Source organism: Eulemur rufifrons, chromosome 30 (genome assembly GCF_041146395.1).
Source record: "Eulemur rufifrons isolate Redbay chromosome 30, OSU_ERuf_1, whole genome shotgun sequence".
Classification (NCBI taxonomy): domain Eukaryota; kingdom Metazoa; phylum Chordata; class Mammalia; order Primates; family Lemuridae; genus Eulemur; species Eulemur rufifrons.
The window spans coordinates 71,450,862-71,477,784 of NC_091012.1; the positions used below are offsets into that span (position 1 = coordinate 71,450,862).

The window sequence follows — 26,923 nt, forward strand, 5'->3', positions numbered from 1 at the left end:
AGTGAAAGTAAGCCCAGTGAGAGGTGTTTCAGCTTGGGGCTCTCTCACTTATCTTCCCTATATATTTATTTCCTCCATTACACAGCTATGCAAATAACATTGTCAGTGCTCATCAAATTGGAATCAATAGTTTACATGTTTCTTTTTTCTTTTTTTTTTACACAAACAGAAGCTGATCTAAATACATCTGTTATCTCCTTGGTAGTAAGAATTATATTTAGGATAACTAAATTATATTTGTTACCAGTTTTGATACTCTTGCAAAATCTGCTTACAATCACAGCTATTCACAACAGACATGACTAATTCCAAATTCTAATTACTTGAAGCCCCTTTCTCCACAGTGCCTTAATTACTCCCTGGTAATCAGGTGAGCACTTATGGTAGGCTAGTAACTTCTTCAGAGGTTATCAAGGGGCCATTTAGTTCATTTCACTGCCAAATTCTTGATTACTACTGCACTAAATAACTTTTATACTGTGTAAAAGTGTGAAGTTTCACTGATGGCAACAAGGGACTTTTAGTACCTTTCTGTGGAAAAGGGCCTACAGGTACAATCATATTTTGGATTAACTCCCTTGGTCTCTTCAACTCTATCTTCAAACATACACAGGTTTCCTCAACATTGCAAAAGTCTCCACGTGACACAGCTTACCTCCTTGCTCCCTGCAGTCCTCAAGGACTCTGCTCTTCTGTTTGCTCCCTTAGCTCCAGTTTATCCTTCTGCTCTCTAGAAACATAAGCACTCCCTGATACCTAGTCTTTGGCCCTCTACTATTTTCTGTCTACTTTCTCTGCCTCGAGAGCCCAAAATTTTGTAAAGTTTGGATTATGGTTCCTTTATGAGGACTGCTATGGTTTGAATGTTTGTCCCCTCCAAAGCTCATGTTGAAATTGGGTTGCCATTGTGGTGGTGCTAGGAGGTGGGACCTTTGCAAGGTGATAGGGCCATAGGGCTTACCCTTGTAAGAGGGCAGGTTTGGCTCCCTTTCACCTCTTTACCCTGCCACCTTCCACCACATGAGGACACAGCAAGAAGGCCCTTGCCAGATGCCAGTGCCTGTATCTCGGACTTCCTAGCCTCCAGAACTGTGAGAAAATAAATTTCTGTTCTTTATAAATTACCCAGTCTCAGGTATTCTGTGATAGCAGCACAACAGACTAAGACAAAGACTCTCAAAATAACAACTCCCGCTCCTCCCCTTTCATCTAATTTTTATTCAGTTTCTCAAACAGCTTAGCAGATATTTCTGCTTATATTTCACTATTTCTAGAAAACAAATCCATTTTTTGTATCCAAAACCAAGTCCATCTCACTCCCCTAGTAACTACAGCAGTAGCAGTGGCTGACATTTAATCCTCATAACATACCTTGGAAGTAGATACTATTTTTGTCATCACATTTTACAGATGAGAAAACCAAGATTACACAGCCTGCCAAGATCCAAACCCAGGCAGACAGACTCCAGAAATTGCCCTCTTAACTGCTGCTGCTCATCATATCTGAGATGATCTGACTATGATTTAGCTAACCTTACAGAAATTGCTATTCTCCAATTGTAGACAAGGTCTAGCCAACATTTTCAGGGTCTCCATTCTACATTGATGATTCACTCCACAATAATTCAATATCTAGACAGCTAAGATAGAATCCACTGAAGTCCAGCTTTATCATCCAAAGCCCTGATGCCCCTCACTGTTCTCCAAACTCATGTACCATATTCCATCATATCTTCCTCTTTCTAATTAAGCAAGTCCTATACATAGTGCAGGGATAGCAGGAAGGAGGGATATGTTTGTTTTTCTATATGACCACCTCCACTTTAGTTTTTTCAAACTGCATGCTTTTTAAAAACCCTGATAGTCACACAAATGAGTTTCATTTCACTCATTTAATTACGAATGCTTATATTTACATTACTCTTTTTCATGGGTTTGAGAAATGTTTTAGTGGACAGAGGAACCACCTCCTAAAGTACCAGAGCTAAAGGGACTGGATTACATTTCAATCAATATTGCCAATTCCACACATCTATAACTACAAGAAATCAAAGGCCAGAATATGTTTCTTGATTCAAACCAGTGGACAATGAACAAATAAATGAGGTCATAATATGGATCTTAATATTTAAAAGAAAAATAAATGGCTTATTCACAAAGATGAGACACATACTCATCCTGTTCCTGTATTATTTTTAGCAACATGAGAGAATTCTGTATCTGTAATTATGTAATCTGTCTGTGTCGTTATTTGCAAAGAAAACTGGTGTACCTATGTAGAATATTAAATTCCAAACACCCAGAAAGCAGATCAAGAAAGCAAAATACCTCCCTACCTAAAATCAGTAGGGAATGAGACATCTAAGAGAAAAACATCCCAGGGAGATGAAAATTTCCATTCCAATGCGTCTTTTTTTAAGTTTTTAGGTTAAAACATATCTCTGTCAGTCTACAATGTACTATTATACTTCCCAGTGATCTGAACATGTTATAATCTGCTATAATATGACCGGGATATTCAGATGCACATGGATGGTAACTAGGACTAGATGACTGACCAATGTGTGTTACAGGTTCTACATACACACAAGATCCTCAGAAGTTATTTTAAGGTTTTTTCTGTACAGGCATAAAACACACAGGCTAAAGGAGTAATTCCCAAAGTGGGAAAGGAGGGAAACTTTCCCAGTTACAAGTGTCTGTCCTCAGGATCAAGGCTGGGAGGAGAGAGAGTGAGTGTCTCAAACTGGTGATTACTCATCTGCAGTTGAGAGCTCTCACAGAGGTGATGCCTTTTGACTTTGCCTTATAAGCCTTTGTCCCTGACCTGCTGATATACATACTCTTCTTATATGTATCTTTATTGCATTTCTCTCCATCCAACTACCTAGGTCACTACTTCTAAACTCCACCAGAAAATTGTTACCATTATCTCTAGTTTGCATCTGTCACTGATGGTTTTCATATCTGTAAGCCATTGGTGTTAACACTGTCACTGATCATCTCCACCCTTCTCATTCTCTTTGTTTTTCTTTTTAGCTTCTGTCCAAGAAGGCTAGGTTTCTGAAGTCAGTTACCAGCCAGAACACGCCTTTTTCTTTTGTCATCAAACCAAGGACTTAATGTGTAAAAATGTAATTCCCAAGTCTTTTTTGGCTCTGGCTATCAATCATGTTCTCCCTCCTTCCTTTCTGCCCCTTCCCCCCTCCTATTTTAGTTACAACTCAGATACTCAGGGCTTCTCTCACCACCACAGTAGATTCCCCGCCCTTTATTTGTACAGTGGTATTTGTTACAGTTGTTTTACGAGTATCACAAGATTTATCCTTGGCTTACTAAGATTTCACTGTGGTCTGATTTTATGCATTGGATGCTTAATACTAAAGGGGAAAAAATGCTTTATGAGAGGTTAACACAACTGCAATTTTATCAAATAAAATGCTCAATTTATGAAGGTATATTGAAAACTAGAAAATGTAATCCCCCCCACCCCCCTTACAGTGAAGGATCTGAGATTTCCAAAACAAATAACTTTATCAATTGTCTACTGTAACACTAGCCCAGGTAGACTTTAAGCTCTAGGGAACGTTTTCCCCCTATTGCTTCCCCCGCCCACTCCCCTCTACCCTGCCCCAGTTCCTAGAAAACTACTCCCACATGTTCAGTAAGCACTCAATAAACATTTTAAATAAAATAAATAATACTGAGAATAAAGAGTGGGGCTTATATAGCCTTAAACAGCAGTATAAAAGTCATAAAAGATTCACATATTTGAAACTGGAGGAATTTGTGTACATTTAAAATCACTATATGATCATTTTTACATATCTACTTTAAATAGCACTAATTTTATTTGTTAAAATTGAAGTCTATTTATAAATACATGTGTTTTAACACATTTTAGTGTTAGTTCAATCTCTATCACTATTTCCAAATAACAGTTATCTGGTATACTATTAATATTTTGCCCAAGCTATTCTCCTCGCATAAGAGAGCTATAAATAGGACCCTAAAAAATTAATTTATTAGTTGTTCCTTACTTAGGGAAATCATCTCATATTCTACCTTCATCCATAAAATGCTTATCTATGTTTATGTAGTCTTTTTATTTATGTGATATAGTATTTCGAGGAAAAATAGTTTGAATGTAGATCCAAGGAATACTTTTGGCAATTAGAATATGGGACTGAAAAATTCTTTTTGCCCTAAGAGAGAGCAAGTAATGCTTATATATGAAACTTCAAAAATGCTTTATCCTAATTACTCAAAGTAGATTAATTAGAAGGGCAGAAAGCAAGATACAGATACAAAATGGACAGTTAAATGTGATAGAGGTAATAAGAACGCTCTATCAAAAGGGAGATATTAGTGTTGGAAGGGTAGTACTCCAACGGTATGGAAGAAACACATTATGAAGTGCTACAGAACGTTTGGCTAAACTTTACCTTGATCTTATTGATGATACAAACTCCAGTGCCAGCTCTGAAATATGGCAAAGCCATGATATTGATGCCCTCCTAATAGCTCCTTGGCCACTTGTCCACAACCTATACTTCACCCACACAGATTTACAGCTTAGTGTACCTGCTGCTTTTCATGACCCCTCAATCCAGACTATGAAAATTATTCTTGTTTTTACATACGAGCAGCAAAAATTCCCAGTTTTCACCATTTATCTTATTTTACAAAGATCAAAGGGAGCTAATTTTAAAATCCTCACTCAATGTCCCATGATAGGAAATACAAATGCATTTAAAAGTGCCACACACAAATATGCATTTTAAATAATGAGTATACTAAATTCACATATTGAAATGGATATTTTTTCTAAGATCAGTGGTTTAAAAGCTTTTTTCCCCCAAGACTAACCATTTTTCAAGCATATTAAAGTAGTATTCCATTAGTGGGAATTGATTTTATAAGTCAATCAAGAAGAACAATGAGCCTATTTGGATAAACAGAAACATCTAACACCAGGCATTTTATAGAAGAGCTACAGTCCTCTTAAACAAAACATTCAGATGATTTACACATTTTGTTTTAGTTGTATCATATAAAGAAAATCCAGATTTTCACAAATAAGTATCTACAAATGTTAAGAGTTTTAAAATAGCATCTCTTGCAATCTTAGAACATTGTACCATTAACGATCCAAAGACATTTCATCACCAGGAAATGAAAGAAAAAGAAAGAAAAAGATACAAAGACAAGATACATTCTGAGTTGTACACAGAAATGAATTTATCTGGTCTCATAAGTTTCTAATTTGAAGGTCTTTGAATATGGATGGGTATGATATTTTTAAAACATTTTTAAATAAGTAGAGTTTTTAAACAGAATTGGGGGAAATTTTTGCAAAACTCATGAAACACATCTCCTACAAAAGCCTACAGTGAAGAGTCTGCAAGGAAGACAGTTTGAAAATCATTGTTCTGGATTACCAAACGCTGTGGCAATACACATTCCTATACGCAAACACCATAATTTTTTTTTCAGAAACACATTTGTGGGTATTTATAGATTCATGCCTGATAACAGCTAAACTGTCATGACTTTTTAAACAATAGTGAAAGCCTGAAAATGAAGATGGCTAAAGGCATTCTAATTCAAATAGCAATCTGATGTAAGATTTGTATCTGATAACATGCAAAAGTAGATTTTAATGTTTAAAATATTCAGGATTATGCAGCAATAAATATAAGGCCCAAATGTAACAATTGCAGTGAATAAATGTATCACGTCAGACATTTCATTACTTCAAATTCTACTGCACCTGTCTAATGTTTTCTTTGGGGGCAGGGACAAAACTGTTCCTAGATGAGAGTTAATAAATTAGTATGGGTATAGTTACCTCCTAAAGTACAAACCAAACAGATGTTAATTGTTTAATTTCCTTATGTGTTATTTTCAGTAAGCAATTGAAAGGCTTTTACAGAGTTCCTATCAATAAGCTATGGCAGTGAATTGAATTTAAATAAACAATCCATGAGTCAATACTAATTTTTTTTAAAACAGTCAAAAGGGGGAAGAGAGATAAGAGAAAGCTCTACTTTCTAGAAGAATGCCAGATAACAAATGTAGAAAGAATGATGAAATTAGAAAATCAACATTTTGTAGTAATCCCAGTTATAACTAATTTAGGCAAGAACCTCATCAACAGATATTAAAACTATGTGAAATGTTGCAGGGAAACAGGTTATTTGCATGATGTCAAAGTATCACCCCACATATCATTTATAAATTAGAAAGACAAATATGGAGGACACCTCTTCAACCAAATGATCACACTTAACAATACCAATAATGCAGCAAACTGATATATCCATGTGCCTCGTGATGTGATGCACTCAGGACAAACATCACCTATATAGCGTCCTTGCCCGAAATATTTATCCTGAATCTAATCATGGGGAAACAATCAAACCAATCCACATTTAGATACATCTGCAAAATAACTGGCTTGGTCTCTTCAAAATGTTAATGAAATGAATTTTTTAAAATAAATGTAATGTGCAATCCTTCATTGGATCCTAGAAAAAAGAAGTTATAAAGAACATTATTGAGATGGTTGAGGAGGCCTGGTTAGTACTTGGATGGGAGATGGTTGAGGAAATTTGAATATGGGCTCCACTATCTGTGATAAATTCCCTGAGTTTGATAATTATACTGTGCTTATATAGGAGAAAGTCCTTGTTCTTAACAGATATATGCTTAAGTATTTAGGGGTGAAGCATTACAAATAATCAAATAAGACTCAGAAAAAAGAAAAAAGAAATAAAAAAGAGAGAGAACAAAGCTTAACATAGCATAATGTTAACAATCAGAGAATATGGATGAGAAATATATGGGTATTCATTATAATATTCTTGCAATGACTCTGCAGGTTTGAAATTTCTCAAAATAAGAAATTATAGCAAATAACAAAATGTGGCAGTGAGTTCCTTACACATTCGAAATAAAAAGAACAAGATGGGCAACTATAGAATAATTGATCAGTTCCTTTAATAAAGATATTAACTGCCAAAATACCAATCCTGTTTTAACTCATGTCCAATGGTTAATTTATTACATACAAAAAGCTTAGAAAATATTTTGGGTGATTTTAATCAACTTCTTAAAATGTGATAACTCAGAAATAAAATTAAAATTATGCACTTGTGTACTCACATACAATCTGATATGACATTTTATAATTGAACTACATTAAAAACAAAAGCATGAAATTGTTTTAGCAGCTAGTTCAGCCTAGTCATCTGTTTAATACAAGTAATTTCTCCAAATGAAGATCTGGCTTCATTTGCAACAGTAATTCAATAGCGCCCCCCCAAAATCATGAAAATAGATGTTTACAAAATCCTATGAGATTTATTAATACATTTTCTACTCCTAATTATCCATTCAACACTTCTGGATTTTTCTCCAAATTATTAATATCTGATAAATAAGAAAAATATCATTATAAATAGTTGCCAATCTGAGAAAATTGAGATTTAGTGTTGTTTTACATCTTGATGGCAATTTGTGTATTATTTTAATCCAATAATGAGACAGATTATGGACATTTTTCATTAAGTTTTTAAAGCTAACCTAGAAAACACATAAAAATGGCCTGTAACTGCTACATAGTCAAACATTACTAAAAAAAAAAATCATACCACAGCTATTCAAAGAATAAAACGCTCCTAGATATTGAATTTTGAGTAACCAGACTATAATTAAATGAAGTGAGGATGCCAGGATTTGTTAAAATACTACTTTGCTATCAGAAGCTATAATCTACCAAAATTATCTATCAGCTCACCTCATCATAAAACAGGGATTCATTTCTGAAAGGGAAGTATAGCTACAAAAAATGGTAGAAACCATTCTAAAAATATAAGTACGAAGCAGAGAAACAATCGGATATAAATATAGCAAATTACTAACAGTAGTTTATGTAAAGGTTATGGGGAGATAGGTGACTTTTTTTTTAATTCCCTCTCCTTACCTCCATTATCTAATTTTCTAAATGTATTAAATTACTCTTATGCTGAGAATAGCAAACTTGAAAAAAATTTGCTTTAAATCACACATTTGGTTTAAATCATTTATTTAAAGGAAATATGGCCTTTCATATTTAAACATTTAGTACCACTTAGATAAAAAGCCAAATTCTTCACCACTACCACAAATCTCAAAGTATTACTCGAGAAACTTTCCCACTTCTGAGTTCCTGTGACCTTAGTTTAGAAATATGTCTAGAGAAACGGAACCAACAACAAGAAAAAAGAAAGTTATTGAACCCCAATTTATAGAATATATATAATATTCACCTGCAGAAAACAGCTCAAATGAAATAAGGATACCATAGCTATGCAGTTTAAAATGCAAATATTTTAATATTTATATGGTAGATTAGGGATAATCCTCACAGTTGCTTGTGCCTTTTCATAAAGAGGGTGACTTTAAACATAGTCTGTAGTCTAGGGGCCATCTTAGAAGACCTGAGCTTTTACAAAGGTCATAACTATTAATATAAGTGGCTTCTAAACTGACATTGAGTAATGAAGGAACAAATACATGAATGCATATGTCACAATAAGCTGGCGGTAGTTGTGGTTCAACACATTCTTCCAAAAAATGTAATTAGGAATTATCATGAGAATCATTTCTTGAACTGATAATTACTGTCATGGCTTAAATGTGTAATACATTTTACAGTTTACAAAGTACTTCATAACTCTATTAGGATGGCAGAATAAATACAGATAAAGAGACTTGGGCTCAAGAAAGGTTGAGTGCTTCACCCAAAATCACTCAGCCACTAAGAGACAGAACCATGACCCAAACCCTAGGTCTTCAAAGTCTAAACATTGTGATTTTCACTGTTATAATTTATGCTCTAAGCATCCATTTTGTGTGGTAGTATCCCCATAGGTATAATTCACTTTGTTCACCAAGCTGTAAGTGAAAACAATTGGGGAAAAACTCCAAGTGAACATTAAAGATGGTCTAGTTGGTGTGATGAAGAGCTACCTTTGGAGTTTCTCAGATAATGAGAAAAGAATAGGGAGGAAAAAAAAAAACTCTCAGCACTTTTTAGTCACATCTGTATACCAAAAAAATCACAACCAACATCAATGGAAGTGGCACCGCTAAAATTGAGGAACTACACATACACACTGAGTAAAATGAGAATGAGAGCATTTATATTAAGTATATTATCAAGTAGCATGTATAGTTCTGAGGCCTCAAACTGTAGACAGTTCAAAAGCAATTAAAAAGATGGCAGCACTATATGGAAACGTTAAACGAAGTGAGAGAAGCAGCAGCTGAGGGGCCACTTAATCCTACAAGCACCCTAAGAGAGATTGCATGGGTGATGATGAACAATCGTCCTTAGTGGAAGTAGAAATCTTATCAAGAGGAAAGGGACCTAAATGGCAATAGAAGACATTTGGTTTTATTCTTGGGGAAAAAAAAAAAAAAAAAAGGTTTTAAGATGCCAGACTCCATTTCCAATGGAAGAGGACTTCTATTTTTGAGAGTCATTATAAAATAACTAGCAGCTTTCTGATTTCAGTTTATATATACAGTTCAGTGTCAGAGGAGTCATGAATATGTAGAGATTGAATGAAAGGATGTTTAATTATTTTATTGCTGTTATAGCCTAGTGTATTTAAAAATGTCTAAGGTGTATTAAGACATGGTCCTTGCCCTCTGAGAGCTTATAAGCATTTTAATTACACAATATTAATTAAACAAAACTAATGTTTAATTGAAATTAATTATAAAAGGCAAGAGTGCATAAGAAAGGTGAACACGGATGGTATAAAACTTGAAGAGGCACAATGTTTAATCTATTTTAGACATAGGGAAAAATGACTTAGAAAGAATTACAGGGCTTTGCTAAAAATGGGATTTTTTTCTAATATTTATTTTGGTTAATAAAACAGCAGTATCTTTTTCCTCACATTTAAGTTGCTCAGTATATTCTGTTTATCTGCACTAATGTTACTTGTTTGCGAACATCTGCTACAAAAGCACAAAAAGCCTATCTGCTTAGTGATTTTGGGCCCAGAGAGCAATATGTGCTTGGAGGTATTTAATTCTCTGTGATATGGCAGCTTTTCCAATGGGCAGGGCTCTCTCCATGTTGTAGGTATGATTGTAAGCATTCTCCAGCTGGTAGAAAATAAGAATCACTTATTAGCATATGGTTAAGGACTAAATATTAACAGTGTTAGAGAGGTTAAGCACCCATGGTATTAACCATTATCCACAACTGCTGAAATCTACCAAATTTTAATTAGGTATTGGTTAATAGGCCAAGTTCTGAAGTCTGACTGGATTCAAATCTCGGCTCTCCCACTTACTTACTAAGTAACCCCAGACAATATACTTGCTTTTCTCAGCCTCACTTTCCCTCATCTATAATATAAAATGGAGGATGATGATTGTTATGAGGATTAAATTAGTTTTTACATGAAGCCTGCTTAGTACAGTTCCTGGCACTTAGTCTCCTCTAAAGGTTAGCTATTTTTAAGTGTTAAATACAACAAAATGAGCATTATATACTATATTAGTTTGCTAGGGCTGCCACAACAAAATACCACAGATTGGATGACAAACAATAAAAATTTGTTTTCTCACCATTCTTGACATGAAAAGTCCAAGATCAAGGTGTCAACAAGTTAGGTTTCTTCTGAGGCCTCTCTCCTTGGCTTGCAGAAGGCTGTCTTCTCTCTATGTCCTCACATGGCCTATCTTCTGTGTATGTGCACAACCCTGCTGTCTCTCTGTGTGTTCAAATATCCTCTTCTTATCAAGACACTAGTCGGACTGGACTAGAACACACCCTAATGACCTCTTTTAACTTAACCCTTTAAAGACCCTATCTCCAAATATGGTCACATTCTGAGGTACTGGCCATTAAGGCTTCAACATATCAATTTTAGGGGGGACACAATTTGGCCCATAACACATACCTTTTCACATTCCAAGGAAAAGCACTCCACACGATAAGAAAATGTGAGATAATTTGGGGGGAAAGCATCAGTTCTCTTGTAATACTTCTCAGCTTTCTAACATACAAGGAACTTATTTAACTTCATTTAACTTTGGGAGGACGGACAGAAAGGTGGATAAATAGATACAAAGAGAGATATAAGCACATATAGTACATATTACATCTAGTCTACAGATGCCAATCACACATTGTAGAACAGCTCTCTGAATGCATAAGCACTCTGCCAAAAAAGCATCATCATCATCAATAAAAATAAAGTATACAAAACAGTTACCGTTCTCAAAGCACAAAATTTACATTGCATAAGCAGTTATTTTCTCCTTAGATCACAAATTCATTAAAGAAAAGAACCATGACAGGTTAGTAAAAATTTCCAAACAGATCAGCATAAAAACTGAACCCAGAAAGCTTTTAATATCTTTGATTGATTCTGTTAAAATTCATTTGTTGTTTTCTATACTGTTTTGATAGGTAATTGTGACTGCAACTATAATAGCACATGCAATTAATGTAGTAGTAACCATGGTAGTTGAATTATGGTGACTACAGCAAAAGAAAGTATTTTAAATATCACTAGTCAGATGACTATTATTTAGGGATGCAAACCCACAAAGCACTTTACACAAGCATATAAACTGGATAATAGTGCAAGTTATGAATATCATTTGACGACTGACAGGAAATACCTTGGCCAGCATATACTACTCAAAAGACTGTATGTATAGCTATCATCCCAAAAAACTCCATGGGACAAGGCCAGACTCTAACCAATCTCCAGGAACTTGGGGATGGACACAATGTCTTCTGAAAAATTGATGCACAAATCTGCAGAAATACATAATATTTAGATCATTTGATCTACATATTTGATTTAATATGTAGATTAAATGAAAAAAAAATACATGAAAAGGCTTCAAGCACTCTGAAGCACTCCATTAATCTAAGGTAGCATTTTTAAGATGATCCTGTTCTGACCTTATCCCATTCAAAGGAGCTAATATCGGTTCGACCAAACAATCCTTTCCTAACAAGCAGATAAAAGAAACTTGATTAAATAAAATGGAAGATGGAATCAAATATGTGAGAAAAAAGCCAACAATTGATATATATAGTAAGTCAAGGTATCTTTTTAACATTGATCATAATCTGACTGTTTCCCCCTTTCCCTTGCTGACAACATTATCTGGATCAAGAAAGCATTGCCTCGTAAAAAATATCTCTGTATCATGTCACTTTAAGTTTTATAATGGAAATTGCAAATTTTATAGAGCTTTTAAAAGATAGTATAGAGACTATATTACTTAACAAAAACACAAAAAAACACTTATCATATAATCAACTTATGCTATATAGCTGATCAAAATTTTTGCCATAGTTGAAATGAAAAATAAACCAACCCAATATGAAATAATGGCTATACTTGTTTTAAATGTTTTATATTAAGCATCAGATTTTAAATCTTTTACCTGACTATATACAGAAAAATATCCTCAATAGAAATTTCTAAAATGATTAGAATCAAAATACAAAGCTAATGAACTTGCAATGCAGAATTGTACATGAAAAATACATCTTTTCATTTTCAATATCAAGCTATATTATAAAACATAACTATCCCATATTCATAAATATTAATACAATCATTTTATAAAATGTCTAATCATAATGCCAATATTCATGCTGTTATATGCCCAAGGTAAGAAGACTTGTTAATATTTCATAATCTATACTTTAGCTTGCCTTAAACAATGAGTTTAATATGGCATAATGAAATAATGCAATTTATGACAATTTATGACTAGAACGGAAGGGACTGATAAGAAATTGTTATAAAAGTGAATAGAGATATAAATAATAAAACCTTTCAAAACATGCAGATACCCCTATCCAAAACAAGTATAAAACACAAGTTAGCATACAATGTTAAAATATTAGGAAATGGGAAAGTAGCTATTCATTGCACTTAATGAATGTGAAATTAGAAAACACCAAAATTGGTACTTTAATAGTATTCGTGCTATTTTTAAAAGACCACTTATAATATACCATTATTAAATAGTCTCAGGTCTTATTTTCATCTGATTACCAAATGAGTTTTTCTACTTTATATATACTAGTTAAAAATAATGACATTATTTCTATTCTGATTGAATTTAGATTTTTAACAAAGTTGTTACTACTATAAAACTAAATATTTTACAGTAGTAGCTATCCTACAATTTCTAAACCCATTAAATTAAAAAAATCAAATTGCAGTGCAAGAAAGCAATGTTTTAACATCACGAAGCAGCTACTTCAATCTCCAATAATCAATGTTTTGTCTCCCCCTTCTGGACTACACAATTATAAAAAGAAAAAAAGAAAAATAAGATCATCTTTTTTCACAGGATATATTCAAATTGGCCTGACACAAGTATAACATTACATAAGGTAATCATTAAGATACTATTTTATTAATAAACTAAAAAACTTCAATTTAATAATGCAGTAGCAGTTTAACAGCCTACCAATACACACAGTCACACTTAGTGGTATTTTATATATATTACTATTACTAGGTGACTTATGGTAAGGAACACATTGATAACATTTTAAATTTATTACTTTGAGCTTGGCCTTCAATTTATACTTTTAACAGGAACTTACTCTCAGAATTACCTTCTTCACCAGCGTGAGGGAAAAAATTCATTTGGTTCTATTTCGAAAAAAAAAAAAAGTCCTGCAATAGTCAATTAGTGCTCACAATTCCCATTCCCCAACTAGGGCAAAGAAGCATTCATTTGTACCTAACCTTTACTATGATGGGGTTGTCCTCTTGACTGAAATCATTTAGAAACACTGCAAAAGGTACAAATGTGACCTCTTAATTTTGTAAGATGATTTATCTGGTAAACAATACTACAGGCAACCAACATGATTAGCTCTTCTTTATCTGAGTCTATTGAGTCACCTCCAAGTACACATGGCCTTCATTGCCTAGCAAAGATATTCAGGCACCAAGTTCATAAGCAGGTAAAGGTTACTAGAATGATAACCAACATATTCTCAGAAGCAATGTGCAGAGAGTACAATTAAAATAGTAAAATCAGGAGTTTGAAACAGAGAACCAAATTATAAAATTATAGTTCATGCTATAAGAGCTAAAGAAATGCTCTTGCATGGTGATAACTTTCCTCTTACTTTTGTGATTCAAGTAATTTCTCCTTGATTAACATTTTTAACTGAACCCATCATCTTTTAGTCCAAACTTGGTCTTGCTCCTGACTTCTCTATGAATGCTCAAGTCACTTTAGTCACTCATGTTTGAAATTTGAGTCATTATTGATTCACACATCTCCTCTGCCCTTTTTAATCATTTGCTGAGGCTGATAGATTCAACTTCCACAATTTCTCTCTCTCTCACGTATACCCTCCATTTAGTTCCTACTAACCACACTCCAGTTCAAGGTCCTATTACTTAAACTACTACAATAACTCCCAGTTTGATCTCCCTTCCCTCATCTCTAACCTCTCCAATTTCCACTGGTACATTGGTTTTCCCCAAATACACCTTGGATTTTGTCATTCCATGGCTCAAAACCTTCCAGGGCTCCTCACTGAGTATTAAAGTAATAACTCCTTGACATATCTCTCCTAAAATGATCTCAACCTACCTTTCCAAATTTAAACTCACTAATATATATGTTTTTAGTCACCTTAACCAGCTCTTGGGATTGGTTATTAAATACCCCCATACTTTCCATTGTTCCCCCTACTCCACCCACAGAAGCCTCTTTGCTATTCTTCAAATACTCCAAGCACACTCCCACCTCAAGGCCTTTGTGTAACAGAGTGAACAGCCTGAAAGAGGGTAAAATATTTGAAAAACGGTAAAATGTTTTATGAGTTATCTCTTTAAACACCCCCCCCCCAATCTTTTTGGGAATTAAAACCTGCATCCCTGCCCAAGGCCAGTAATCAGAAGGGCAGGGGAGTGTTCTTTGTACCACAGGAGATGGCTCAGCAGCATTGTCCCGGCAGAGGGCAGAGGTCAAGAGATTGTCTTCGGCTAGAGATAGGGTCTGTGGTGGATCAGGACCATCAACTATAGTTAAACAGCAATAGCACCACGATGAAAACTCCTTTTAAAAGCTCTGTATTTCTGCTTATAGAGAGGATGATGGGACTTCAAGAGGAGAGTCTCCATCCTTTTCATTTGCCAGCAAATTAATAAACTTCCTTTTCCTTCTCCTCACTCGTTCTTCTGATGCGGCCTTGGGGACAAGTGCCGAACTTTTGGTAACGTTTGCACTTAATGTTCTCTCTGCCCTAGATATATGTATGGCTCTCCCCATTTTCATTCTAGTCTCTGTTCAAATGTTATTTGCTCAGAGAGCTTACCTATCTAAAATAGCACATTCGTGATCACTGTCTGCTTTCTCATCTTGCTTTTGTTTTTTCTATTTTCATTCACAGCACTTATCTACCATTACATTTGATATGTGTCATACTGTTTGTTTCCCCATCTCGAATATAAGTTCCACGAAGATTTTATCTGTATAGTTCATCATTCTGGCACCTAGAATAGTGCCTGTCTCATAATAGATACCCAGTAACTTTTTGTTCAAAACAGGAATGAAACTGTGTCTAGAAAAGTTTATCAAGTTACAGGGAATGAATGAGCGGTGAATCAGGGATTCAAACTCAGGTCTTTCTGATGCCAAAACAAGCACTCCCCAAAAGCCCCTGCTGCTGCCCTAGGCACTCAACTATTTATGTCATTAAATTACCTTTTATTTAACATTGTAAAGTCTGGTCACTATAATTCTATTTTCTAGTGATACATAATCATGTTAATTCTTACTTTTTTTTCCACAAAAGATTGCTTATTTTTCCATCTTGCAAACCAAGATAGATTATTCTTGGTTTGCAATGAAATAAAAATCATTTCAGCTGATTTCTAAATCTGTTTTATGCAATGTATTAGTAATAAAAATTTATTCTGGTTCACAAAATTGTATAACACTTACTTAGAACTAGAAGCCATTGAAAAAGTCATTCAGTTCTATCTCTACCCTACCCCAAATTCTCTTTGCTATTTTTAGATCTCTACAGAAAGATATTTTATGACTTCCCCTCACAGACAGTATCTATACCAAATCCTCAACTATTTTATCAAATCTTTAAAATAACCTTGTCAATATTAACTTGAGATCACATATGAATTTTTTCTCAAAGCCCAGCAATAATCCACACCACATAACACACAGCTTCCAATAAATAGGCGAAGCATTCTCCTTCAAACATCCAGCTGAATTCTTCCAACCATTATTGACCCAGAATAAATCCTATTTCTCCCCTTTAAATTTTCAAATAGCACACATCTTGAATACTTAGCAAAAAAAAAAAAAAAAAAAAGAGGCAGCTCATAGTCTTATCTCATTTTACCGCATGGTCTTTATGTTTTATGCCTATCATACCAAGCATTTTGTAGAATTCAAAACATTTAACAAAAATGCAGTTTGGACTTACTATTTGCAAAGTTCTTTATGTGTTAAATATATTAAATATAAACAATACACTTCAAAACTATCCTGAATTTAGTATTGTCATCTTCACTTTATGAATGGGGAGACTCAGATTCAGAGAGGTTAAGTAAAGTATTCAAGGTCACACAGCTAGTATGTATAATAATAGATTCAAAATCTGGACCCTGGTCCATTTGCCTCTGAAACCACGATTTCTACTAAAATTTGCATTCTTTTATATAGTCTACACCGTGAACATGAAAGGTCTCATAGTATTATAGAAATTATTATTTAAGGATATAAATCACTCTAAGTATAAAATAGGAGTATTATAAAAAAAATCCTTAAGGAATATATAACATATTAATAATAGCTATAAGATAAAAGAGAGACTGATTCCATAAAAGAGTTAAAAATAAAGTGTTACAGGAGTTCAGATAAATTGCTAGGTGGCAGGGAATCAGGATCAAGACAGGTTCCAAGGAAGAGCTGTGAAGGAGGGGTAGAATGTTGACAAAGGAAGGAAAGCATTGTATACAAAAAGATCCCTAGAGCAAACTAAGAAGCAATACTGCCTTAGGCTTAGGGTGTGGTTCTGTTCAGATAACAGGCAGTTTTCTAGCCTTTTAAAGTAAAATTTACAAAGAATAGTGAAAAGTAAGGCTGATGGCAGTTCAAGATTGGGAGGGCCTCAAATGACTTCATTTCTGCTTCTAATCAACATTGCATAGACAAAAGTATTAATAAAACAGGACCATGCCAACCTAGTTCATTAGATATTCCATCTTTCCAAATTCAATCTGGCTTTTATATCACTCATCTTTTGACCAATATGTGTAATCTCTAGGCAACCACAATACTTAAAGTGGTTATTCTAGAATTTCTTCTCTCAAAACATGTCTATGGAATTCCTACCTGCCCTTTTTATCAATGAAGAAACACTTCCCATCTTCTGAAGATTAATGAAACTATGACACATAAGCCACCCTTTTGTACCGTCATCGGAATTTTCTGATGCCTGCCTCTAGGAAAACAATAAAAAAAATTTTCTTCCTTAAGGCAACCCTCCCTTCTAGAACTAAGCCTTCATCATTTCTTCTAAAAGCTGATTCCTATAATTTCCTACCTTCATAGTAGGATTTTCAAATTCAAATGAGATAAGGTGGTCCGAGATAAAAAAAAAAATGGGTATAAAATAGTTTATATTGTGGATCAATCATAACACCTGTCTCATTATACTGTCTTTCAAAACACTCTGGGAACCATATATATGAACCATAGACGCCCTGCTGGCCTGCCACTTTACAACCTTTATGATTTTGCACCTTCAGGTCCTATCTTTATTCTGTTTACCTATATGTCTTCCTCATCAGACCTAGTTTCTTGAAGGTAGAAACTATGTTCATTGGGGAAAAAGAACATGTAAATGACTTATTACAATGAAATACCTTAAATGTAATACAGCTATATACACAGTGCTATTGGGAAAGAACTAGTTATCTAGGATAGCTTCTCCTAAGATTGACATGACGCTTATTCTTGATGGATATTTAGGAGTTTGCTGGGCACACTAAAGAAGAAAGGGGCATTCCAGCTCAAAGAAATAGAATATGTTTGATTTAGAAGTATTAAAGAATAGGATATTAAGGAATTGTCAAGTATTCCTATATGCATGAGTAAGAATGCAGCTGGAGATGAAATTAGAAAAGAAGTCAGGGATGAGATCACAAAGGGCAATAGGGAGCCATTTGATGGTTTTGAAGAGGGAAATACAGTAGCCCCCCTCCCCTTATCCACAGGGAATATATTCCAAGACCCACAGTGGATGCCTGAAACCATGGATCATAATGAACCCTAGATATGTTTTTTCCTATACATACCTATGATAAAGTTTAATTTATAAATTAGGCACAGTAAGAAACTAATGACAATAAGTAATAATAAACTAGAACTGTAACCAGCCCCATACAGAACAAATTTCAAAGCCTCCCCGTTAACTATTTGACCCTGGAGTTGTTGCCCAGAAATAGTGGATTTTCTGCAAGACAAAGAAGCTGAGATTCTGAAGGCCCCTGGACAGACTTTGTGACGACAAGATTCACCATCCCCCACAATCTGCCCCCAATGCATATAGTCCCTTGTGAGATACACCATGACCTGCCCCAAGGCATGTGGCTCCTCCTTTAAAAGTCTATGATCTGATCTCCCTTAGTTGGAAAGATGGGATTTGATTTGAAGCAGCTTCTCCCTCTCTCCGTGGTATTAAAAATTCCTTTCTTCCTTGGCAATCCTCATTGTCTCAACAACTGGACCTAGACCTAAACTCCCTTTCAGCTTCAATAACAGAACAATTATGACAATATACTAATAAAAGTTATGTGAATGTGGTCAGTCTCTTTCTTTCTCAAATTTCTTATCATATTGTACGGCAAGCAACTGAAACCAAAACTGCGGATAAGAGGGGATCACTGGAATGTGATCTCTGGTAACCACGTAGAACACTCATGGGCGTGTAAGAGACTGAAGACAAGGCAACTGCCCTAAGATTACAGCAATCACAGGGATATTAAATGATGAGTATGAAGTAATAGTGTGGGTAATTACAGGAGAGAGTTCAAACTTATTTAGGAGAAATAATCAGCAGAACTTAATTGGTTGGATGTGGAGGAACTGGTAATATTTTACTACCTTCTGGCACAGTGTATTAGATTGGTTCCAGCCCACATTAAAATAAGCTCAAAATCCCTCTTATCTCCCCCAACTCTTATTCAACCCCAACCTTCCTGCATCTATCCTCCAGTTTAATACAAGCCCTCACTGACCCACTCAAAAGACTCCCAGGTATTTTCCCAAACAAATCTCTCTCTGTCCTAATCCAGTGTTTTGGGGGGTGTGAAGTACTTCTCAGACTACCTTAACAGAGGTACTAGATAAATATGCAATTTTTTTGGCCACATCTCAGACCTTCTGAATCACAATCCTATGGAAGGAGGAAAAATTTTGCATTTTTATATACTTTCAAGTTTGAGAACCAATAACCTAATCCAGCCTATCTACCTATCAAATTTATTTCTCTTAAACACTGCTTTCATCGTATCACTTCCTTGCTCAAATTAATTTCTAATCTTCTGCCTAGACTTAAAGACTCTCTTTCAACTTGATTTTTTAATCTTTCCAATATATATTATTTCTTCCAACAAAGTCAACCTCATTTCTCACTTCCTTCTTCCCCACCCCTACACATATGGTTTGGTTCTCTCTCTAGGACTTTGCATTTATTATTACATCCAGAGCCTGAGAGCTTCTCCATAGTCTCTTCTCCCTAGTCAAACCCCAGCCATCATAACTACTATTCCTGAAATTCCAGCTTAATTCCAGATATTTACATGGAGTTTTCTCTAATTATTCCAAGCTCACTTCTTTCTCCTACTTAAGAATTCCTATTACACTTACAGGCAGCATGCACAATTTAAGATTTGATTACTTCAACATATATCAACTAGAAGGTCTTATCTCATTCTTATTTTCCAGTCATCAGAACACATAGAACAATTCTTGACACATAATAAACACTAAATAAATATTTCCTGATTTTTTTTAATTATCCTAAAAGGTTAATGGGTTTATTCCCCCTAGATATCACACGAATTTTTAAAAAGGAAAAAGAAAAGATCAATTTTAAAAGGAAAACAAATATTAAGTACATTCCCTATTCTAGATACCTCAGTACTCAGTTATGTTAAAGATAATGTTTCCTACCCTGTTCTCTAAATAAAGAATGCTTAGTCATGAAGGCAAGGTAATTACAAATAGCTCTCAATCACAATACAGGCCGCTTTTGGCATGTTATGTAAGAGTAACATGTAATTATACCACTCAAATACAGTACCTTGAATATAAAACCCTTAAATGGCAGCAACAGAAAGAACCTTAAAATTTAAGCCAATCATTTCAGTTTATCCATTTAATATCTGAACCCCAGAAAAATTATATGACTCGCCCAAAGTCACAGAGCTGATTAGTAGCACCAAAAAAGACAAGCGCCCAGGCCTCCTAACTGGGGTTACTTTCTCTACACTATGTGCTCAGTGATACTATAATCAAAGTGCCATACTTTAATAAGAATTTCTGTTAGCATTTTAGGAATCTCTTTCTACCACTGTAAGAAATTTAGGTAAAACACACGTTTTCATGAGAATCATAAAGACTGACAGAGGTATAATTCCAAAAACAAACGAACAAAAAATAGTAAAAAATCTCCAAGACAAAAATATACAAGCATATTCTAGTTCTAAAACATCTCCCTAAACCACAGGAAAAATACTTGCCAGAGCTAAATTCTAATCACCTGATCTTATCATTCATCTCACTGCTTTGGTAAAATGTGTACCAAAAGAAGAACCAAACATATAAAATACTACAAGCAAAAATCACAAATCCCAAAAGCACAAATTTAAATCTAAGGGTAAAACACATCTTTTGTACTCACCGTAACTTTACTTCCAACTATCTGCATGCAGTGGTCAACGAAGAGTGGTTATGGTGTAAAAAAAAACAAACAGCAACAATATTAGTAATCAGAAGCTTTTCACAGAAGTTAAGTGTTTAGTAAATTAGTAAACAGCTAACCCTATTTTATACTTTTAATACTTTAGATCTAGAGAGGCTAAAACAAATATATCAATATTAATTTCTACTATGTTTCAAGAATGTGTAAAGTCTACAAAATAAAGATTCCCAAATAAATGATAATTACTATTTGAGGATCTTTTAAAATGTGCTGTAATGGGCTTTTCATATAGTGCAATGTAAATTTCAAGTAACGCAAGGTTAAGTATAATCAGGCATCAGATATTTTACCATCTCACAGCTCCTGAAAAAACTATCAATAGAAAATTTATTTTTTTCCCCAAACTATTGCTTTTTATTTTCTTTCCTTCTTAAGGAAGGTATACTATTGCGATTGAAATAAGGTATTTTAGAATATAAACGTTGCATTTAAAGTCATGAAGTTCAGAAGTGAACTTTAGGTTGAAAACTGGAATATTTTTATTGTTATGAATTTAAGGTCTATAATACTGTTTTATATTATACTTGAAAAATACAAAAAAGATAGATTGCTTATTATTCTACTTTTCTAGGTCATCCTAGCATTTCTATTATAAGATCAGAGTTTTCCATATAATGTGAAGACAAAGAAGCATTTCATATCTAGACATGCACATATTCATAAGGAGGAAAGAGTTCAAAAATTGCAACTTCGATTGAGCTTTCCTAATGGGTAAGAGATAAAAGAATTTCTGAAAGGCAGACTTGTGTTTAAGACAGCAAAAACTAAACTCATAGTCCTACATATAATTTTATGCCAAAATGCAAATATAAGTTGAATCACTGTTATCACATTCTCACATTTCAATATCAAACACTGTCTGAAAAACAGCTAATCCACAAGCCAAAACCATTAATCTGATAGCAGTTATTATCAAAATTTCAGCTAGTGCTTTAAGAAAAATAAAATTTAACTGAAACCCCAATAAGAATCTTAAGTTGAAGAGGATATCACAACATACAAAAAGATAATGACAGTTTCCAAGTAAACTGTCATTTCAGAGGAATCAATGAATCTCATACAGCAACAGATGAGACAGATCAGACAAGCGAAGCTAAGAGTCACTATTTTGGTCATGTCTGGGTTCCACTGTTTCCAATCAAACCCAGATCATACCTGGAAAAGACCTGAGAAAGAAGGGATCTGATAATGGCAAAAGCAAAATCATAAACCACCTATACACATACACATAAGTTGCAACATATGTTGCAACTTTTAACTACTTGTTATATAGGTCAGTCTAACAAATTTGTAGATGCAGTTGGTATCACTATTGTAAATTATTTCTTATTAAGATTAAAAAAAATCAATGTACCTTTCAATAGCTCACATCTTCAAAAATATAATTTTACTTACTTTTTAAATCTCAATTTCAAAGATTATGATTTAAATTAGAAATAAACTAATTTCTTCCAATAAGGACATCGGCATTCAGCAAACTAATGTTAGGACTTTACTGAATAACTTTTCCTCATAAATGTCTGTGTATGCTGTTAAATGCATGCAAAATACCCTCTAAATCACTGACATATTGTGCCTATTTCAGGATTACAAATCAGTAGGACACCTTTTGCAATAATAACAAAGCTTAGTTTTCCATTTCTGAAAACATATGCTGGTATTTTGGAAATACAGATTCTTTCAGGTTATTTTTGGCCAAATATGACTATATGTGGCCACATATGACTATAAAACATTTTCCACCAAGGACTCTAGCACTTAACTTTGTTTTCTTCATGATGAAAGTTTTGATTACCTGTAAAGCATTTTCACAAAGTGGTAGTTATAATCATATCTACTTTAAATGAGGAAACATTTTAAATCAGTGCATCAATATAATGAAAAAGCATAAAAAAGCACAAGACATGCAAAGCATATTTAAAGCCTAATGAGAGACAAACAGCACGATGGAAATCTTGGTTGTACAGAGGTAAATAGCCATACACTGAGTTATAATTGGTGCAAATTTCATTGTTCTGATCATGAAGAAGTCAAAAGATTGGAGTATTGTTTGTTACTGAATGCCAACCCTCTCACCTTCAAAAGGAAATTACATAAACAATTTTCGTGGTTTTAATGATAGAAAACACAGTACTAATTAATGTCTCTCTAAGGTGAGAAAGCTTCAAAACATGCTTGTCAACAGGCTTTCTTCCATCATAATATTTGGTCCATGAAAAATACTAGCAAAAAAATGTTTAATCTCAAAACTCTTATGAAAGTGCAGTGCACGTCAGGTGCTCCTATGCATGCTGAATGAAACAAATCAGGACCATAAACTAAGTAGTACTTATTTTGAGACTAATGCCTTAAACATAGAATTTTCATGTCTTTTGAGAAACATTCGATTTACATGTTTTGAATAAAGCAATTCAAGTGAGCTCATCTAATATTTACCCAAATTTTGGCATTTTAATCTGAAAAATGAGTACATAACTAAAGTGTGCATTTCTTTGGTCACTTGAAGAGGAAACAATATGAGAATAAATGAAAACACGTTCTGCACATAGATCAAGTAATAATCAAAAGGTCAAGGAATAAGAGCTTCATATAATCTTCATTATATTCAGTCTCATTTACACAAACAACAACAACAACAAATGAGCCAGACACACTAACAGAATTTATCACTGAAACCACGACGTGATTATTCATATATTATTATCTATTATTATCTGTACTTTGCACTCAGATTCAGTTATATATATTTACTAGTGTATAAGCTTTTAGGTATTTGAAAAATAACACTAAATGTACACCCTGCATTTCCTAAAGCATTTTACTCTGAACAATAACTTGAGTGCAAAAATGAGAAGAGATTCATCAGAATTTCAAAGTAAAACCCTATGCATCACCTAATTCTATTGAAAACGACGCTCATGGCAAATTCCACTTATCACTTGAAACATATTTCTGCCCTTGGATACCAGAAGCAAATTAAAAAACATGCTGTTGCTCTGCTCTGGCAGAGCTACAATGTGTTATGTTTAAATAGTTCAGCATTCAGATTTAGCTTGCTTTAAGTACAATATAGAATTAATACAATTGTAGAATTCAGAGCAAAATGCATTAGTAATTGCCACTGGAATTACTGTTCTGAAATAGCATTAATAGGATAGCCAAATAACTTTAGAATATATTTTCCCCATGAAGACCTGTTTTTTTAGTGGTCAACTTTTTAAATTTAAAATATGTATGTTTTATATGTATGTGTATGTGCATATACACATGCATATATGATATATAAACATACATATATACACATAAAATCACTGTGTGTATATATGTATATATACACACACATACACACACATATACATATTTTATTAACTCTAGATATAAAAAGCTTTTTCCTTACAGAAATGTAAAAGATGAATTTTGCCATTTTAAAAATATGACTCTCAAAGAGATTTGATTAAAGCTCCTATTAAATGCCCTCCTTTATATTTTTAAAAATTTTTTATTTTTCTTTGCAAGGCCAAGGCTGGAGGATCGCTTGAGGTCAGGAGTTCGAGACAAGCCTGAGCAAGAGTGAGACCCCGTCTCTACTAAAAATAGAAAAATTAGGCGGATGTCACAGCCCATGCCTACTCGGGAGGCTGAGGCAGGAGGACTGCTTAAGCCCAGGAGTTGGAGGTCGCAGTGAGCTATGATGACACCACTGTACTCTACCCAGGGTGACAGAGTGAGACTCTGTCTCAAAAAAAAAAAAATTATTTTTGATTATTAGGGGTACATAATAGTTGTATATACTTATAGGGTGCATGTGATGTTTCCATATAAGCATACAATGTGTATTAATCAAATCAGGGTAATTAAGGTATCCATCACCTCAAGCATTTCTCATTTCTTTGTGTTAGGAACATTCCGATTCCACTCTTTTAGTCATTTTAAAGTATATCCTAAATTATTGTTAATTATAGTTACTTTGCTATGATTCCTTTATATTAATTGAAGCTTTACAATATAACAATTATGAAGCAGCTTACGTAGTTTGCCGTGCATAAAATAATGAAAAAACAAAATAGCATAATAAAAAATATTGCTAAAAATTTCATGCAAGCAGACACCAGACATGTAGCTTTAATATAAATTTAAATAAAGCTGTGACTATGCTATATTTGTGTCTTCCCCTTAAAATAGGAAATTTTCATCTAACAAACTGTTTTTTAAGTGGAATGCCTGCAAAATGTTGTCAATTTTTGGTTAAGCGCAAAAAATCACTGTACCCAAACTCACTGGATAACCTCAGAGATTTTGTATCCTTAGTCTGTCTTGTTTGTAATAACTAAAGTCTCTCATTTATAATGATGAACAGATTAGAAATATATATTTTTTAAAAATACATATATAAATTAATATCTAAATAGTCTATATGAGTACATTGAGGTAAAATTTGAAGAGCTGACGTTTGTTTATTTTTCAGCAGATAATGCTAAATTCATTGTTCATTCTGTTGGTGCCAGGAAAATGTCCCTACTTACAGATTTGGCAGTGGCAGAAATATACTGGACAACCATCTCACGCTTGGTGGTAAAATCTTTGTTTCGTAAAGGAGCTTTTTTCTCTTCGTTAAGGTTCATGTCCTCCTGTAAGAAAGAACATTTACAGTGAGCATTGATAAATTTCTCCTTAAGAATTTCAGAAGATGGCTGACCAGAGACACCAGCTGCCAGATCGCCTCAGAAAGAAGTTTTAGATGAAAAAGAAAGAACAAACAAACAATTATAGATCAGGATGTAATTATGAGGGGAAAGTGCCAGAATCTACCAGACATTCCACGGGAAGAAGTTGTGGAGCAGAACAAGAAGGAGCAAGGTATTAGCAGAGGTCAACCCCCTAGAGGCTTGGAGTCCAGCGAAATAGGTAGGTATAGCTGTTTTTTTTTCCCCCTCCCTCACATCTCTGGCAGTCAGCAGGCTCCTGAACTGCTGAAGACCCTTTCCACTCTCACGAACTCAAAAGCTGCCGCTGCCAGTGAACTGGGAGCTTCTTTAGGACAAAGCAGCAGGCTGCCAGCCCCCTTGGGGTTGCTTCCCATCACAAGGGACCCGAGCTTAGACGGTGGGTGCCATGCTGCTTCTCCACCAACCATGTGCCTTTGTCCTCCCTAGGGAGATCCAGCCCTTCAGTTTTCGTCTCACTCATTCCCACACAAACATTTCCCAACTCCAGCCCACACTGCAGGAGCCACAGAGTCTGGTGAATCTGTGTAACCCCAGAGCCTGGACATTCTAGGCAGGCTGACTTCCAGAGAGAAGGACAGAGACGAAAGACAAGAGTGCTAGCTGTCGTCCATTCAGACACTTTTCCTCCCCCCTTCCCCTCCTCCGCCTAGGGCTGCCAAAAGAGATGATTGAGCCAGGGCTCTCAGGAGCTGCTGCTTTTCCCCGTTGGTGCATACACCATACCAGGATTTCCACAAAGAGAGGGGATCAAACCTTCCCTCTTAAAGACCTGCAGAAGACTAAGGGGTGCTCAGACAGGGACCTCCCCACTCATCAGCCCTCCCTGGTGTTGCAAGCCCAGCTGCTCCATCTGAGCAGGGCACACCCCAAAGCATAGGGACATCAAACCTGCTTGAGCACTCCACAGGCAACTCGGGACCAGCATGGTCAGAGACTGATCTTTGGGGACCCCCAGGGACATGCCCACAGGCCAGATCCCATACCCCTAGGAGTATATCGTGTTGCTGGGGGAAATGGAGGGGAGATGTGTGAACTAATTTTGCGGGCAGAACAGAAAAGAGAGCACAGTGTGGGTCCCAACCACAGCACACTCGTGGAACAACCCTCCCAC

The 26,923-nt window shown here is 34.8% G+C and overlaps 1 protein-coding gene across 1 annotated transcript in view; it reads right to left on the reverse strand.

The window, feature by feature from the left end:
- The window catches only part of DIAPH2 (diaphanous related formin 2), an 803,657-nt gene that overhangs the window by 700,402 nt on the left and 76,332 nt on the right, over nucleotides 1-26,923 (reverse strand). Inside the window, exon 4 of the mRNA XM_069462797.1 lies at nucleotides 25,609-25,713. Coding sequence (XP_069318898.1) covers nucleotides 25,609-25,713 — 105 coding nt within the window. The remainder of the gene's footprint in view (nucleotides 1-25,608; nucleotides 25,714-26,923) is intronic.